The following is a 17,483-nucleotide window of genomic DNA, read 5'->3' as shown; positions in this document are numbered from 1 at the left end:
CAATTTTATGCCACTTCATATGTCTACTCCACTACATTTCACAGGGAAATATTTCAGTCCACCACATTTATTTCATAGCTCGGGTTACTCGATATATAAGGATTTTACAGTCATTTCATCATGAGTATAAATATGAATTAGAGGATGTGATAGGTTGACACGGCGGTGTATAAAGATTTAAATGAGCAAATCACTTGCATATATTAACACATAGGATTGTGCGTACTTCTTCCACCACTGTTGTTCGGCGAGAGTGTGACAGCAGGGGGCGACATGGAGAGCAGGTTCCTTATTTTATTTTCCATACTTCATGTAATACAAGGATGCAGTGCACCCAAAGCCAGACTTTATTCAATGCAGAGCAATACAATTTACCTAAATGACAGTATATTATAATATGGTATATAATAGCATCATAGGAATAACTATGATACTGTCATATAAACACGTAATGTGACTGACAAAACCTTTTTTTTTTTCTTTTTTTTTTGAATTGAAAGTTACAGATTAGAGTTAATGACCAGCGTAGCTGAAGTGATCCGAGACCAACATATCTGATATCTGATCTAAATCGTCATGGCGGATCTCAGAAGGGCAGCTTCGTTTGGAGTTTTGCTGAGGTGTTTTCACAAAAGTACAATCTGTTACAGGTCCTCTGTACAAACCAAATCTTTGTATGAAAATATAAACTTCTATGATCACAAAGGTTACAGATTTTTTTTTTTTTTTCCTTTTTAAGTAAATGCGTGAAGCTACAGCACTTGTGTTTCAAATGTGAGCAGAGAAAGATGCTGGCATTCACACTCACACACACACACCAACACGAGGTGAAAATTTAAAAATGAAAAAAAGATTTCTCCAAATGTCAGAGGGGTTTCAATGGATTAAGCAAACTCCCGGATGGAAAGGAAATGTTATCAGATGAATTTTAAAAAAAAATGTTAAAAAAAATCAAATGAAATTTTAAAAAAAATCGATCTCAGAAAACACAAAAATCAACCAAGAGAGGAATGTTAAGGGTTGAAAATGGGTTATAATTACAGTTCCAAACTAACGCAGTAAAGTCCAGATAAAATACAATTTACAGTCGGAATTTGAAACCTCGTCACACAAGTCTTTGATCTTGAGCTTGTGGAAGGCGAGTTTGAGGCTAGAAGTGAAACATGCTCAAAGGATAAGTTCACACTTTCCACAGTGGAAATCTGCGAGATTTAACTATATGGATTTTCAAATTCTATCTGGTTTAATAGATCTCAGGATAAAACCAATAACATGTTCCAAAGCGGGACCACATCTTTGGTTACAAATAAAGCACCCCTTCCCCCCACCTCCACAGAACGATTTCACCTAATTTGACTTTTTTCAGTGTTTGTTTACAATTTTAAATGGAAGTAACATAATTTTTTTTGACACTGATCAACAGGGTGAGAAAAATGACCCATATCAAGATATTCAAGAATTTGAATGCAAATTCAGATCGATTAATTTGCAAACACATTCACCCCTTTTAATAAAATCTAAATAGTCCATCCTTCCGTAAGTTAATCCACTTTGTGATGACAGTACATTGAGCAATTTCAGTCCCATGAAGTCCAAGTCCTAGTTCATTTTCCTGCAATAACTTCATTACGAACAAAGATAACTATCATCCAAAAGAAAAACCCAAAAACATCTGAACAAGGCACTGAATAACATCTTCACCAGGATGCCTGGCGGGGATTCTTCTCTGTGGTAAAATTGGGTAAAACAATGAACTATAAAGCATGACTTTCCTTAATTGAGAGCGATTTCTACTCATTTCCTGCTTCATCTTTTTTTATTGTGGTACTCTAATGGAGTAGCCTTGAATGATTCACAGTTTAAAACAGCCCCTCAGTTTATCCTCTTTTAGCTCCTGTCTCGAAGTCCCTCTGCCTACTTTCTGTGAAGGGCTTCAACAAACCTTATGCTTGTAAGGCTCACCTCCACATCTCAAGCTCAGGCATGCACCATATTTTATTTTGATTTATATATATAGATATATTGTGTATACATATGAATGGAGAGAGACACACACATATATATAGATATATCTATATATGTATATAGATATATGTATATAGTCCAGATTAAGTCTTGAAAAACTGGCAGTTTGCTCACATCAGCTTGGCAGGATTTGAAAGGACAACAAAACTGCAGTATCATTATCCACAAAACTGATATGCACATATCCTCTAATGACTCAACCTAACCAACTTATAAATGCTGCCAAAGATCCCTCTGTGAATGTGGCCTTGAAGTCCTTGAATGTTTGTGCAGAAAAATGTGGGATTTGGATTTTTAAATGTTGAAAACGAATCCGCCGCCAGTTGTTTTCACTTTGACGTGAATTTTATTTATTCATTTATTCAATTTTGGTGTTGATCAGCGTCAAAAATAAATTCTCGTTACATCCACTGCATTGCAAAAACACATGGAAAAAAAAAAAAAGATGTAGAGCGATTACATTTTGTTGGTACAGATGTTTAACAGCTGAGCTTGGACCGCTTGGGTTAGAAAAGCTCAAAGAAATGCTGAAAAAAAATAAAGAAAAACACAGCTGGAGATTTGTAGGCAATACATGACAAGCTACAGATCTCCATTTATTTAAAAAAAAAAAAAAAAAAGGAAGTAAGTTTACACCAAGGCAGGTGGACAAATAAGAAAAAAAAAAAAAACAATCATTGGCTGGCTATTAGGGATATAATATTTATAGATATATTTATATATATTACAAAACAATTTAACAATATAACAATATAAATCCCTGTAAAAAGCAATAAATGTTCACATTAGATGTTGTAACACACTTTAACAAAATAAGCCATAGGTACATTTTACAAGACAGCAGTGAGATACTGGGGAAATAATATATAGGCAGGTGTGAGTCTCTTCACGAGATAAAAAAGCTTCACCCCTGTGGAGCGGAGCCTCAAAACAGTTAGTCTGACTGAAGTGATAAAGTGACATAATTCATGCTTGTAAAATGAAGTGAAGTTTTGTTCCGAGACAATCAGGAAGTGGATCGCTTCAGCGCATCCCGGCCTTCGTGCCTCGCGTTTGTCTCAGCGCGGTCCAAGATCCGAGTTTCCTCGCGATGCCAGGATTTAATGATGTCATACTTTTGCTCACTGGATTTTAGGCAGTAACACTGATAGTATAGTGCAAACTGGACAGAGCTGCTTATTCCTCGTGTCAACTTAAAACAGGTGCAAACGCTCAGCAGGATAACATTTAAGACAAGAAATAAAGGACAAAAACATAAATATCAAAAAACTTTTATCAGTATAAAAAGTAATAAGGTTATTCATTTTAATCAATAGTCTGGCAAAAAGGCCTCAGAAATGTTCTCGGATTTTTACAAATTAAGTGCCTGTAAGAATGTCCTCAGACGAGCGACTCCATGCTCTCTGCGGGGTCCGACTCGTCTGCGATCACCACCGCCCCATTAGTGTCCATGTGCATGGGGCTCAGGCCACACTCTCGGTTACTGACCAGGCTGAGCATGGCTTTGTAAAGGTACTGGTACTGCTCCTGTGCACACAAACACAAAAATAGGCACCAAGTTCACTCTAAAGATCACTTAATTTTTTTAATATAGTCACAAGCATGTCTACGTACCACCATCAAAGGACGTTTCTGTTACAAACAGTTGAATGAAAGTGACTTTTGCAGTGCGTCACCTAAAAAGTAGAAACATCCAGTTCGCCAGCCTTTTTGCCCAAACGATCCATTTGTGAATTCTCACCACATACCATAGAAAGCTTTAAAAAATAATACTAGATGGTGAACACCATGAGGCATTTAGCAGCTAAAGCCAAAGACATTTTGTCAGGAATTGGTGAAGAAAACAGAGCTTAAGGAAAACTGGACAAAGCCAAGAATACTAATGGAGCTCCATCTCTGCTGAATGAAAAAGCGTGCTTGATGTGAAGACACCTGGCAATTTGTGTATCTGCCAGCCTGTTTTTCTGCCTGCTGTTGACAAGAAAATAATCAATGCAGCAGTAAATGCAGCTTAAGGCAGTATTAATTGACTTTCTGGCCACTTGGGGGCAGCAGAACAAGCTGTAAACGCAACAATGTCAATCGCAAGCTAATGACGTTGATATGCAAAAGGTGTTAGCAACCCAATCCAAATCTATTTATACTTCCAGTAGATACAGAGCAACATTTAGCATTAATTCAGAGGCCCATTCGGAGCAGATACTCGTTTTTAGATGGGTTTTATGGAAAATGGTGACAGTAGACTACACAGTAAAGCACTGTGCAAGCAGACAATCCACTTCAACTTCAAAGGTGTTTGACAATTCTTGACATGCTTGTTAAAGGAAAAAAAAATGATACAAATATTTGACAATTGTAACACAAAATTTTAGGCACTCGATGTTTTACCACAGTGTGAACTTACTATGTCAGTGAAGACTCCTGGCCTCATAAGATTGATCATCTTAGCCACCTGATAGATGTCGACAACACCCTCGTTCTCCAGCTGCTGGGACAGCGTGGTGAGGGCACAGAGCATTCCTGCTGACACTGCTCCATACCTGAGAGGAGATACCCAGAATCAGCTCTGCTGGCTGTTTTCCTACTTTTGTGTTATCGCCTTAATGACTGCATATATAGGGCTAATTTCTTGTATGTCCCTTTATAGATTGAATACAGCTACTACAAATAAGCTGCTGACGTTATGCATAGTCACTGCTGGTTTCTGGACTACTGTTTTGGTTTTGTTTGTTTTTTTTAAAACCGCAAACACTACACGTTCGTTCTGCAGCAACTTATCAAGTAAAATGTTGCCAGGCCTAAAAGTAAACTTTACTTTCTTATTTATTCAACTCTAATTGGGACAAAATGAACATCATGTTCTATTAAGGAAGACTTGAATGTAGCGCTTGTGACCACAAACTCATACCAAAGGGTTAATTAGGCATGGCAAAATTATTTAGTGTCAGAAATTGTTATTTTTGCCCTGCACATGCGTACTAGTGTCCTCTTTGATCATAAGCATTTCTGGTTCGGAGACATCGGAAAGGTTCTTCCTCCCTCCCCTAAAGTTAACGGTTTCATTTTGCCATGTCCCTTTCACATTGAATAGTTCCTTGAGCTTATATCACTCTTAAACTGAGGTTAGATCATTGTGATCTTCATTGTGTGCTCTAAAGACTGACATGTCACGACACAGTATCACTCAAGGTTATCGGACAAATGAGAGAAAGGGCTGTCAGCGAGTACACTTGAATCACAATGCCTCGGCAGCCTCTGCACTAGAATCTTTGATTGAATGGTTTAACATTACCAGTTAAGAGTCATGCATACAGTTGCATATAGAAAGCACCGATGGAGGTCACAGCTACATTTGCCACCACTGTAAATAACTGAATAAGTAAAAGTGAGAAAAAAGTCAATATAAAGTAATATAAAATAAAAGGTACAGTGCCAATTTAAAGGCAAAGTTTTACGCAAATTAAATTAATTGGGCAGTAAGATGTGTAAGACTCACAACAAGTTAATTTATAAAGAAAAAAAATCATCACTGCACTGAATCAAAGAAAGCATAAACCTGGCTGCATACAGCTTCCCTTGTCAGTCATAAGCATCCCATCATGTTCGCACCTAGTATATAAATGAGTGGGGGAACACTGGGGCTGTTTTTTTGGTCTTTGACAACTACAGGGAGCAAACCGATTTATTTTTCATCGTGAGGAAATTGTGCGATGAGAACTATTCTGATAGGCGCTGTTGTTACCAACAGCAGCTAAGGATTTGTACAGATGTCTGGAGGAAAGACATCAGCTGGGAACATGGAAACCGTTTTGGTTGCCTGGTTACTAAAAACACTTCTGGTGTTTTGGTTTATCCTCCAAGTGCACACACTTAAGGACTTTTCAAAGCCCAAGCCATGGAAAGCACTCCATCTGTATCCCACTTGTGAAGACCCTACAATGTCACCACATCTACCAAAAATTAATTTAACATCTGAGGAGACCTTCCCTTCTGAACTCTTCACATTTAGATTAACTTAACTTGAACCTTAACCCAAAGATTATTTAGTCTTTTCTCATCACAAAAGCCATAAAGGTAAATATAAACATACTCATCATGCACAATAGTGGGGCCATCTCGAGTCATGGCTTCCTCCTTGATGACACTAATGAGCTCGAAGGTGCTGCTGAGAGGGGCATCAGGGTTTGGCCATTTAGGGCACTGGAAATGCCTCACCTCCAGAACGTAATCGTCCTGTTGGAGAAGAAGAGTGCACACCCATGACATGTTTAATTAGGATTCTACACATTACAGCATTTCCCTACTGAAATAAAATGTAATAAAGACGATGAACTCCTGACGTGATGCGTCATGTAATAATAACCCAACACTGATGTAATGAGGCAGAGGAGCAGCTACCTGTGTGGCCTCTAGAATGAAGTCATGGATGATGATCTGCTCCTCGTTGGAGAGGCACAGTCTGTCCTTACTGATGAGTGTGACAGTGAAGGCGATGCAGTTCATGGCCTCTTCGCGACTTGGCCAGTAAACAAATTCATCCTCAGCCTGCAGGGAAACCATGACAGAAACCTGGTATTTACTTTTTCACTAATGATTCATTTTCATTCTAAATGTTCACGTACAAACGGCGCACGTCCATCAGAAACTGCGGGACAGACAAATAAGAAACTTCAGAGAAAAATGTATAATCTTCCTCCATTACTTACCAGGCCGTGGTTGTCGGGCAACATGACAATAATTTGAGCGTTATGGTCCCAAATCATTCTCCAGAAGTCTGTGGTGGTATGAGGCAAAGGATGCTGGGTAATGATGAACTCATTGCTCCTGTAGTAGCCCTGAAATAACAGACAGTGAGCTTTTAGTCTTTCTCAAGGTCACAGCACTCATGCATATGAAATATTTCCCACACCAAAAAAAATAAAACTTAAACGTAGTTAGGTCCATAATTTGTGGAAAAAGTGATTTTGCCTCTGTACATCACCACAGGTGATTTTAAATCAAACAACTGAAATGTGATTGAAATGCAGATTTGAGTTCAGTTTAAATTAAATTTCGAATTAAATGTTTAAGAATTCCAGGCATTTTAATACAAGAGATCCAAAATTTAGTAAAGAATTGACTGACGACCACATTTCATGTCCAGGTGAAGCTTTGTAATTTCACGACAAATGAAGAAGACATAACATCTGAAGCCGATTCAATGTGGTTAGTTTTGCAGTTTTTCCTTGTAATTTGAAATAAACAATCAAGAGGGTTTACGACATGGTGCAAACCACTGGTTACACTCAGGAACGAGAAGAGCAGATCAGACTTTGCCGGGAAACATTTAAAAGAACTCGGAAACAAAGACTTCAGACCGATGAACCGAGACTAATGTACCAGCATGATGGCGAGAGAGGAATACGGAGAAGGAGAGAAACAAGCATGACATGTCATCTGTCAAACAGGGTGGAGGCAATGTTAATGGCATCGGCATGTATGACTGGAAATGGAACTCAGTCCCTAGTTCTTATTGATGATGTGACTGCTGATAGAAGCAGCAGGATGAAATGTGACATGTTCAGGGCTCAGATTCAGCCAAATGCTGCAGAACCGATCACATAGTAAAAACAATGTGGTGGTTTTGTGAGGTAGAACTATAAAATTCATGTCTCTGCTCAACAAATTATGGACCTACTTGTAACCTCCACATCACAATCATCATCATTGTCATTTAAATATAGATCGCTCTTTCAGAACTAGCCAGGGACACAGCTACAAGCTAGTCTATAGCTCTAACTCGGGTTCATTTATAGCTATTTTCTCAGACACTCAGCACTGTCCCTGTCAAACAATTGCAAGACAGGAAACATCAGTCAATAAAATTCTTCAAAAAAAGACCCCCCAAAACACAACAAAAAAACCCCACAATGACAAAGGATAAACAAACAAAAAAAAAATCTCTCAGGAGCTATCACACTGTACCATTATGTAGGATGCATTAATGTAATCTGTTCCTTTCATGCCAGGCAGAGTGGCGAGTCCAACCCTTGCTCGCTCCGCTGTTGAGAGGCAGAGATAGAAAAACACATTTTGAATCAGAACCCCGGCCTCTGTAATATTGCACTGACTGATAATGCACACATTTATTACCAGTCCCGACTGTTGCTATAGCAACAAGGACCTCCTTTTCCATCATCAGGGTTTCACCAAGGCATAGAAAGATTAACTTATAGGACTACGGCGAACGATTTTAATGTTGGAAATATGAATAAAGAGAGGCTGCAAAATCTGCCATAAGCAAATCTGAGTCCAATTCTCATTTCCTTTCATTTACAAAATTAACCAACACAAGATTGATACGATTGGTGGAAGATTATTTAAACACGTTCTTGCCGAGAGCTTGTTCGACATGACCTTGGTTCGCCGAAGCCTCGGCTCCATGTCAAGTATGCTGTTGTAAATACTCACAGGGAACCACTGAGGAATTGCGGTTCTTTTCCTTGTTGCAGTCTTTGTGGGCGCTGAAGCACTCCACAAAGCGTGTGTTGCACTGAGTCAGCAGCTGGCGAGAGAGAAGGCAAAATTAGATTTTAGTCCGGAGAGTCGCTGTAAATTAAAATCAAACACATAAAAACTAAGATATAATACTGTTTAAACCCCAAAATTAACAGCAAGTCTTTCACATTAATAACAAGCATGTGAATCTCAGGAGGAAGTGACATTATGTGGGAGCAATTAGTTTGTCTCTCCTGATGTTGAAAGAGCAGGAGCTTAATGAAACATTCATCAAGCTTTGCATAAGGCGGCAGGGGTGACAGACATGACTTTATTAGCATCAACATCAGAGACGCTCTCAATTTATTTCTGTCTGCGAGTGGAAAGCCGCCTGCGTGTTACTAACAAGCTTCTGAGTCAAAGACCACCTCAAATGCAGCTGATGGAGCCACTGCTGACGCAGACAGCTCGTCTAACGCGGCTAGTTAGACTTTCAGAAGGCTTACTAACCCTGAACTGCTTCTCCAGCCGTGTGCGGCCTGTTGAGTTGGGTGTAAGGACGCTGTTGACATAGCTGTGAAGCTGCCAGGCGGGCACCTCCGTCTCTCTGCTCAGGATAGCCTCCATTAAAGCATCGTGGATGAAAACATACTGCTCCTGGTGGGAGACAAAAGGTATACAGCATTCAGAAATGTTTAAATGTATCTTACTACTTTATGATTTCATTTCATTCATCTATGTATATATAAACTGTGTAAAAGTCTTAATCCATCCCTCATTTCTTTATATTTTGCTTCCAAGGAGCCAGATTTTTTTTTAAAGTAGTCTCCAGCAATATCTCTCCAGGCTTTTTGAAGGTGTTTCAAAGTTTTTATTTTGACAACGCTCTCTTTTCGCTCATTTTCAGTCCAGTCGTTATACCTAAACAGTCTCACAGGAATTTTTTGTTTTGTTTGTTAAGTCACTTGACACTGACCTACGAATCATTCAAACATAAAAAGGCACCAAACTCAAAGGATGAATCAGTGATGTGTCAACACATAAAAGACAAAGCAGCAAAGAACTGATTTTAAATTGTATGTTTAGGCACTTTGTTACTGGTAACCTGCTGCAAAAGCACAAAATTTGTTCCCATTTGTTTTGTTGAATATGTGAAAAAAGCCAGAGACAACAGGCACAAAACAGTGTTTTCCTTCCAACCAGATGATTCCCAAAGAGCTTTAAAAAAAAAACAAAAAAACAGGAAGATGGACATGTGGAGAACAAAGGAGCCATTCAAGGAGCCATTTTTACCAGAAAAAGCTGATGTATCCCAAATTACGTAAGAACTAGACTTCATCCAGTTATAGCCACCAAGCCAATTTACTTTTATTGACATTGTTTACTGAAGATAAAAATCAGACATTTACAGACATTATAAAAACAATATATTTAATTAAAATATAAAGGATTAAATAATAAATATTGGATTCTGCAGAGTAACTAGTAGAGTCAGTCAAAAGAAATAAAAAGCACAAAACAAAACATTTAATCTGAATTTGTCCGATTCCCCTTTAAAAGTTGCTTCCTGGAAATCTTTCACTGCAGACGTCAAACTGACAGCAGGCAGAAACTTCTCTGTCAAACTGAACCTTTCACGGTGAGGATCATCAGTGCTGATCAGAGCTGGGTCTGCCGCTATGAGCCCGATACCAAAAGGCAGTTTTCAGTTTGAAGAGTTTGCAGGTCAGGAGTGTGACCAGGAGTCTGCTTTTTGTTGGACATTCTCAGGGTTGTGTGCCGTGAGGTGGGTCAGCCTGTCATTGTGGACTTCTCATGTAACATCCAAATCTTTGACAGTGAAATCAAAACTGCAATATCTGCCTCTAACATTTAGTGAGGGTATTAAGATAAAATATTTAATATCTGGTTAAATTAACTGTTTTTTTCCAAGGTAAAGTGGTACTAAAAAGCTTAAATGAAACCATGGAAGAGACAACAACATCACATTTTCTGACAGTTGTCTGTGAACTGATCTCATAGAGAAGATAGCAGGAATATAAATGGACAGGGGCAGCAGGTAACTATGATCAATCATCCCATAGTTAAAAAAAACGACTAAACTGCTGCCAGAGGACAAACAGTATGGACTCATTCTGGTCTCACCACATCACATTTTGCTCTGCGTGTTGCACTGAAACTGCAGGAAGCGTGACCTTTACCTGAGCTTAGAGTATCAAAGTGAACAGCTTTCATAACTCCCTATCCATCTTTAATCAGAGATGACCTTTAGAGACATTTCCCAGAGTAACTGATTATTTAGTGCTTCTTACCTCAGTCTGGACTAGGTAGTTGCGTTGTGTGCGGATATGTTTGAGAAAATCCAGGACGCTGACTGTGCTTTTGTCCTTGATTTGTTGCAGCATGCTGTCAATGACAATGTATGTTCCGGTGCGCCCCACGCCTGCACTGAAGAGCAGAGCGACAAGCAATATAAGCAAAGCCGTACAGAAAGTTTTTGGCCAGGTCAGCAAATATGAGCCTAATGCTAATAAGTAACACTCATCTAGCCCAAGAGCTAAGTAATAATGATGTACCTGCAGTGCACCAGGACAGGGCCCATGTCTGCAGCACGAGCTGCAGATGAGCGGTTGATGAAGGTGAGGACAGGAAGGGTGTACTCCGGTACTCCCATGTCAGGCCACTGAGTGTAGTGATACTGGACCACAATGCGCTCATTTAGTTTCCCTTTCGGGTTCCCCTTCTGCCCCTGAAAGACATCAGAAACAACATTTCTGAGCATGGAACAAAATAGTCAGGAGATAAACAGCATAGCATTTGAAATCTCCCACTCAGCATTTCTAAACAGAAATGCAAATTGTTCTTTACAACATTATAATGCGTGTCCTAGCGTAAGCATGTACAAAACACTCTAGATCTCCCCGTGGTTACCTATGAACTGTGTACGGCTGGTTACTGAAAGAAAAATGGGTGATGAATGAATAGAAAAACTAGCACCGTTCACCTTTACACAAGGACATCCTGTGACTGCTCTGCACTGTTTGGGCCCACATAATCCCTTAGAGGGTAGGGATACTACAAATCAATATTTCTCAGTGATTGCTTTTATTCTGTCCTGACGCAAATTTGGCACGGCCTCCGTTCACAGGACATGAGGGCTCACTAATGGTTTGATGAATATGATATTTTACTCTGTAACCTGCCCACAATCACTTAAAGTTCTATCCCCACAACGCAAACAAGTTCTAATGTTAAGAATAGTTGCTACTAAATATTCGTTTCCAGGAAATGACTGGTGCAGCAAGGTAGTCGCTATGGTTACTAAATCGTCTTGGGGGGGGGGACGACACATACCAAAGTGAATGATAATGAAAGCTGCGTTAAGATTTAACGGTCAGAGAGAGAACATGTTGGATAAATGTGACCTGATAAATCTGACTACCCTTATAAATCTGTCCTGATTTCATTTTTTGGGAAGGTTTTTAATTATAATCCACAAACCCCCGCGCCCCCCTCCAAAAAAAAAAAACCCGATGCATCTCATGTTACACATGGATACAACCTTGGCTTGATCCGTTGATCTGTTCAGTGTAATCAGATGCTTCCCACTAATTCCAAATTGGAACAATATTAATAATTTTCAGAGTACACAAAAATTCTCTGCGATTAGAGCAGATTCATATTTACCAAATACATTTCTGAAGCAGGCAGATGTCGACCAGTGTTTTCTTTTGACTGGACAGTGATGTCGATGTTTCGATATTTCAGCAGGTTCAACCCACTAAGACAAAGTTTATTATAGTGCAAGTGTCTGGTTACCTTTTTAACTTTAGTGTTCCTAATAAGGAAACGGCGCAATGTGTAGCAAGCGTGCACTTTGGTGCTTTTCAGGGTCACCACGATGCTTCCATACTGCTCGCTGTTCTCTGTTGGCCAGTACTGGTCACATTTCCTCTGAAACACACAGCGTGCACCGAGTTACATTTGAACCTATCTGAATTACAGTCAAATGTTTGCTTCGATTATGTGTAAGATCAAAGTGAACCTACTCTTCCTTTCTCCACAAGGTTCGTGATCATGACTATGACTCCAGTGTTCTGCTCCCACACCATCCTCCAGAAGTCCTCGAATGTAGACTTGAGAGGCCCCTGAGCAGCTATATAAGCTCTGGGCTGGTTGTAGCCCTGAAAACAGGAGAGTGGAGGGAGTGTTGTTTACTGGTAAGATGCAATCACTCCTCTATCAATATTCCTGATATAGCTGATGCAACCGATTTACTGGCGAAACATTTGCCGGTCATGAAATTCACTCCTTGAGCTGACAGTAATGATACGTATTCATGCATGAATACATTTCTCAAATATAAATTTCAAAATTTTTATTACTATCTGTCAGGTTTATGACTTGGACACCTCGATTGATATTTTAAACAAAGCTGTCAGCAAGCAGTTTAGCACTGCCAATAACTCTTTCACATCACACTATTGCTTCATTCAAGTTGCTGTTCAGCTGAAGCGGTCCAGACTCGCAACCTTTCCATTTCAAAAACAAAAAAAAAAAGAAAAGTAAACCTTCGACAATGTTAAGTGGCTGGTTGAACTCACATCCACATAGTTGGCATTAATGTAATCCGAATGTTTGGCATCTTTTCCTGCCAAAGCCCGTAATTTCACCCGGCTGTGGTCGTCTAAGGGGAAGCATTGACATATTTGTGAGAATTATTAAAAAGATGAAAACCCGTTTTATGAACATTATTGGAATCCAAAGCGGCAGACATAATCAGATTTTACAGCTGACTCACAGGCCACAATGTTGATGTATCTGTTTTTGTGCTTGTTGTCAGGATGATTGGAATGTTCTGCTGTGATTTTCAGGTCGGCTGTGGAGCGTTGGACCTCCTGCAGGGAGGGAAAAAAAATAAACAGAAATTGATTTTATTAAGGAGGCTAGATCTAACAGAATTACATTCTAAAAAGAAGTTATATTTACTCAAAATCTTAGTGTTCTTTGTGATACTATATTGTTGGGGGAGTTTTATTTTTTTCCACCCTACAGATCTCCCCTGTGCACAGCTCATAGCCCCCAATTTAAAGCCGAACCTCTAGCATGGATTCTGTGTCTTATTCAAGGACGCTTCAGAGCAGATGCTTGCTGCAACTGGGGCTTGAACTCGAGCCTCTAGTAGAACAGCCTTCTTCTTTTCTACAGCACGATGCATTCAGTCACATCCCCAAAAAAAAACAATCACGTCCAAAACGGCTTCGTCGTGGTGCATTTGAACATTGCGCACACAGGCATCACATTACATGACCCCAATTAGAAGGAATACACTGGGGGTGAAGCTTTTGCCTCCTTTCTTAACCTAGTTACACAGAGAGTGTGTTCCCGTCCGGTCAACCGGCAGACAGACCTTCTCTAATTAACCTTCATCACTCTGGTCTCTCTCTCCATCTTTCTCTCAACCATCTGTTCAAAATTAGCAACCCCGCGCACGAGTGTGTGCATGATATAATGTCCAACCATTGTTCAGATTTGGCAGGCCCATTTGGAGACAGCGTGTACAAAAGATAAATTCTGTGCTCAGTAGTTTAGCAGTACCAGCACTAGTTTATGTGCTTTTACGCAAATTTACGTAATTTTTTATTGATTTACTTCAAAGAAACTTCTCATTTGGTTTGTTGGCTTTGGACTGGTGTGAAAACCCCTGTGCTACCCCTCAGACTCTTAGATGTATCTATCAAACAACGTAAAGTTAAAATTGCAGTCACAAGATTTTCATAAAGCTTGACCTCTGACCTTTAGATTGAGATCACTGCGAATCGAACTTGCCTGAGATTACATTAGATACAGATACACAGCCTGTCTGACTCGGTGACAACAACATACCGTCGGCCTTTTATGGCTGAGCGGTAAACTACATAGAGGAAGACTACGAGGAAAGTTCCTCCCTCGAGCAGAGTGTGGCGAGGTTTGTGGCGTGAAAGCAAAGCAGATCCACTGGATTGGCTCGATTTTATGGTTCTTTGTGTAAGTGAAAGAAATACATAAAACGCAGCAACAACACAGTAATTATTTTAAAAAGCTTTTCGTACCCTTTCCACTCGCTCATCTCCATTCATGATGATGCTCCTTTATCAATAAACCTTCAGGACCTTTGCTTTTGTAAATACAAATGAGTAGTAAAGGACTGCAAGAACTGCCCAATCAAAGAGTTGCATGTTGGCATACATGACCTCTCTTCTTGTTTAGTTTGTAGGTTACCACGAACGTAAAGCAGAGTAGAATTAAAAGGCAGACCAACAAAACCCAGCTCTGATGTAAAACACGACTCTGTACGCAGCGAGGGTTAACAATGCTTCACAATGTTGTGTCAAAAGAGTACCTCAAACTCCTCAGCAAAACCCTGCATGTTGTTTTTGTAGAGCTCCATGACGTGTTTCACAAACTGCTTAACAGGGATGGCCTCCATGTCATCTGCAGGGGAAGCAGTAAAAACAGCAAGTGCCCATTATGTCATCGCTTTTTTACTCAGTTACAGAAATTAAAGAAATTTGTGACTTTGTTTACTTTTACGCGGCATCACTACATCAGTGAGACTGGTAGATTATTTTTAACAAAAGGAAAAGATAAAAAAAAAAAAAAAAAAAAATAGATAACCAAGTGACCTCTATCACAAACACCTAGATTTTGGCATTTTGAGCTGTACAGGAAGACACATCTGTCTCGTCTGAGCCAAATCAGCTCCAAATCACACATGAGAGATCTTTGATAAGGCTGGTCAGCATCACACAGGGACAGTGCAGGAGACCCAGCTGTCATCGCTGCCGATTCTGGCCAATGTCTTAACTAGTACACACTAGCAGCTGGGGCCTCCGAGGCTTTTACTTGCCTCAGTGGCTACAGCATAGAGGTGAATTCTTGCCTATTAATCTGGTCATTTATCAAAGTGTCTTTTTTCCATCTATATTAGTGTCAAGAGACTTATCAGCCTGATCAGTTCGTCAGAGTAGCTCTGGGTGAAATGTGGCTTTGTGGCAGCTAGAAAGTGTAATAGACTAAGGCTGATTAGGCCCATTCTTGACAGGACATAAAGCTGAACAAAAGGTGGGCTTAAAGGTCCCACGGCTCCATTTCAAACTTCTGAATCACTACAAATATACACAAATAGATAAGCAGAGGGAAAATATAGTGGGGGAAAAAAAGAGAGGAACAAACAAACAAACGACAAGAGAAACAAGGGAAGAAACAAAGAAAGAGCAATAAAAACAGAGTGCATGCAGAGTCAATACTAGCATCATGATTATAGCTCGACTGATGTCACAGCCTTGAAATGTCCCTGAGCTTTAAGCGACTGTGAAAGTAAAGTCTGATATCGACTAGCTGCCACTCCACTGCTGCCTGGGACAATAAGGGCTAAGAAAAGCCAGTCACACAACTTCTACAGTGCTGTTTCCGGAGTCAATTCACATGTAAATGAACAGAAACTGCAAAGCAGACATTAAGGCAATACAGAAACCCTTTGAAAAGATTTAATGACGCCTTGTAAATGTGCAATACATCACTAGACATAAATCGATAAAAGTCAGTCAAGATTCCATTAGTCCTCTGTTTATGTCTTAAAAAAACTATTTTTAAGGTTAAAGAAGAGATTTAATAAACTAAATTTAAGTTTTGTCTTAAATCTTTTTAAGGTTAAAGAACAGATTTATTAGATCAGACTCAAAATTTCTGCAATGGGAACATCTGCAACAGTGATTCCTTATATTTGTAGTCTGATAAATTACCTCTTCACTGGCACCATCATGTACCTGAACCATTTATGGATTACCTTTAGCAAACAAATGCTGATCTACTACTGTTAGCCTAAAGCGGTGGAGAACTTGAGAAAACACTTCAGCCATTACTTTATTTTTTGGTTCATTTAAATCAGTTTTAGCAAACTTCAACTTGCTTGTTGTCCAACTTTTTTTTTTTTTTGCACATTAACTAATACTAGAGGTGGGAATCACCATACATCCCACGATACGATATTATCACAATACTTAATGCACGATACAATATTATTGCAATTTTTTAAAAATATTTTGCGATATTCAGATTCTGTACATGAAGGTAAACTTTATCAATATTCATTTTATCTAATATCAAAGTCTCACACTCAGTCTTTCTCTCATTTCAATCAGTTTTATTGTTGACAAACTGAACGGTTTGCATTACAGTCTAGTCCAACTTAACTGAATGCAACCATCTGGTACAATTATAGCTATTCTGAACTATGCAATTTATGAAAACTATGCAGCCCCTTCAGCAACTGAAGAATTTGAAAGTAAATTAAAACAAAATATAATTTTACATTAAATAAAAAAAGTTTTAAACTTATTTTAATTTAAGACATGTTTTATTTTAATTAAGTAAACTGTCATGTTTATTGCTCCCAAAAAAAAGTTAAACACATTTGGACAGTGAAGGAAAAAGAGCTGATCAAAATGCTCTGAAGTCAGAGCATGTTCCAGTCCACAAAAACTTTTTTTGTAACAAAATATCGATTTCTGCTGTCCCATTATTAGCAAACAAAATATCACGATACTACACAGTATCGATTTTTTCCCCCACCCCTAACTAATACAATACAGTACTTTTTTAAAGCCACAACCTCACATACAAATCATACCAAACAAGTTTCATGCAAGTCCAGTTTCAGTCTGATGTGTGACAAAGTACACGCTGGCTCGTTAAAACTGATAAATTAAATTTCTGACACAGTATAGAAAACATAGCTCACCTGGTATAGGGATGACTGGGATATTCTCATTGGCCACCACCCGTGGAGAGCTGCTCTCCTCCACATAAAAGTGAGCTGTCTGGAAAAATCTCCTGCAGGGACCCAGAGAGATAAGTATAGTGAATGTGGCACAGTAAACCCACCCACTATCAGCTCAAATGATGCAGCCAAGTGTATTGAGGGAGTCGTTAGCCGGTTG

At 39.2% G+C, this 17,483-nt stretch overlaps 1 protein-coding gene across 1 annotated transcript in view; it reads right to left on the bottom strand.

The window, feature by feature from the left end:
* Positions 1-313: 313 nt before the first annotated feature.
* ca16b (carbonic anhydrase XVI b) overlaps positions 314-17,483 on the bottom strand; it is a 114,578-nt gene continuing 97,408 nt past the window's right edge. The window contains exons 14-29 of the mRNA XM_006783103.3: positions 17,285-17,376; positions 14,885-14,976; positions 13,304-13,400; positions 13,107-13,189; positions 12,552-12,686; positions 12,322-12,456; positions 11,079-11,251; positions 10,815-10,950; positions 9,013-9,159; positions 8,476-8,569; positions 7,990-8,066; positions 6,732-6,860; positions 6,424-6,570; positions 6,116-6,258; positions 4,430-4,565; positions 314-3,552 (exon numbers count right to left, since the gene is read on the bottom strand). Coding sequence (XP_006783166.1) covers positions 3,406-3,552; positions 4,430-4,565; positions 6,116-6,258; positions 6,424-6,570; positions 6,732-6,860; positions 7,990-8,066; positions 8,476-8,569; positions 9,013-9,159; positions 10,815-10,950; positions 11,079-11,251; positions 12,322-12,456; positions 12,552-12,686; positions 13,107-13,189; positions 13,304-13,400; positions 14,885-14,976; positions 17,285-17,376 — 1,963 coding nt within the window. The 3' untranslated portion in view covers positions 314-3,405. The remainder of the gene's footprint in view (positions 3,553-4,429; positions 4,566-6,115; positions 6,259-6,423; positions 6,571-6,731; positions 6,861-7,989; positions 8,067-8,475; positions 8,570-9,012; positions 9,160-10,814; positions 10,951-11,078; positions 11,252-12,321; positions 12,457-12,551; positions 12,687-13,106; positions 13,190-13,303; positions 13,401-14,884; positions 14,977-17,284; positions 17,377-17,483) is intronic.

The sequence above is a fragment of the Neolamprologus brichardi genome, chromosome 5 (assembly GCF_056152115.1).
Source record: "Neolamprologus brichardi isolate AB-2024 chromosome 5, ASM5615211v1, whole genome shotgun sequence".
In the NCBI taxonomy this organism is placed as follows: Eukaryota; Metazoa; Chordata; class Actinopteri; order Cichliformes; family Cichlidae; genus Neolamprologus; species Neolamprologus brichardi.
The sequence above is the reverse complement of the archived record's forward strand: the minus strand, read 5'-3'. Positions and strand labels throughout refer to the sequence as shown.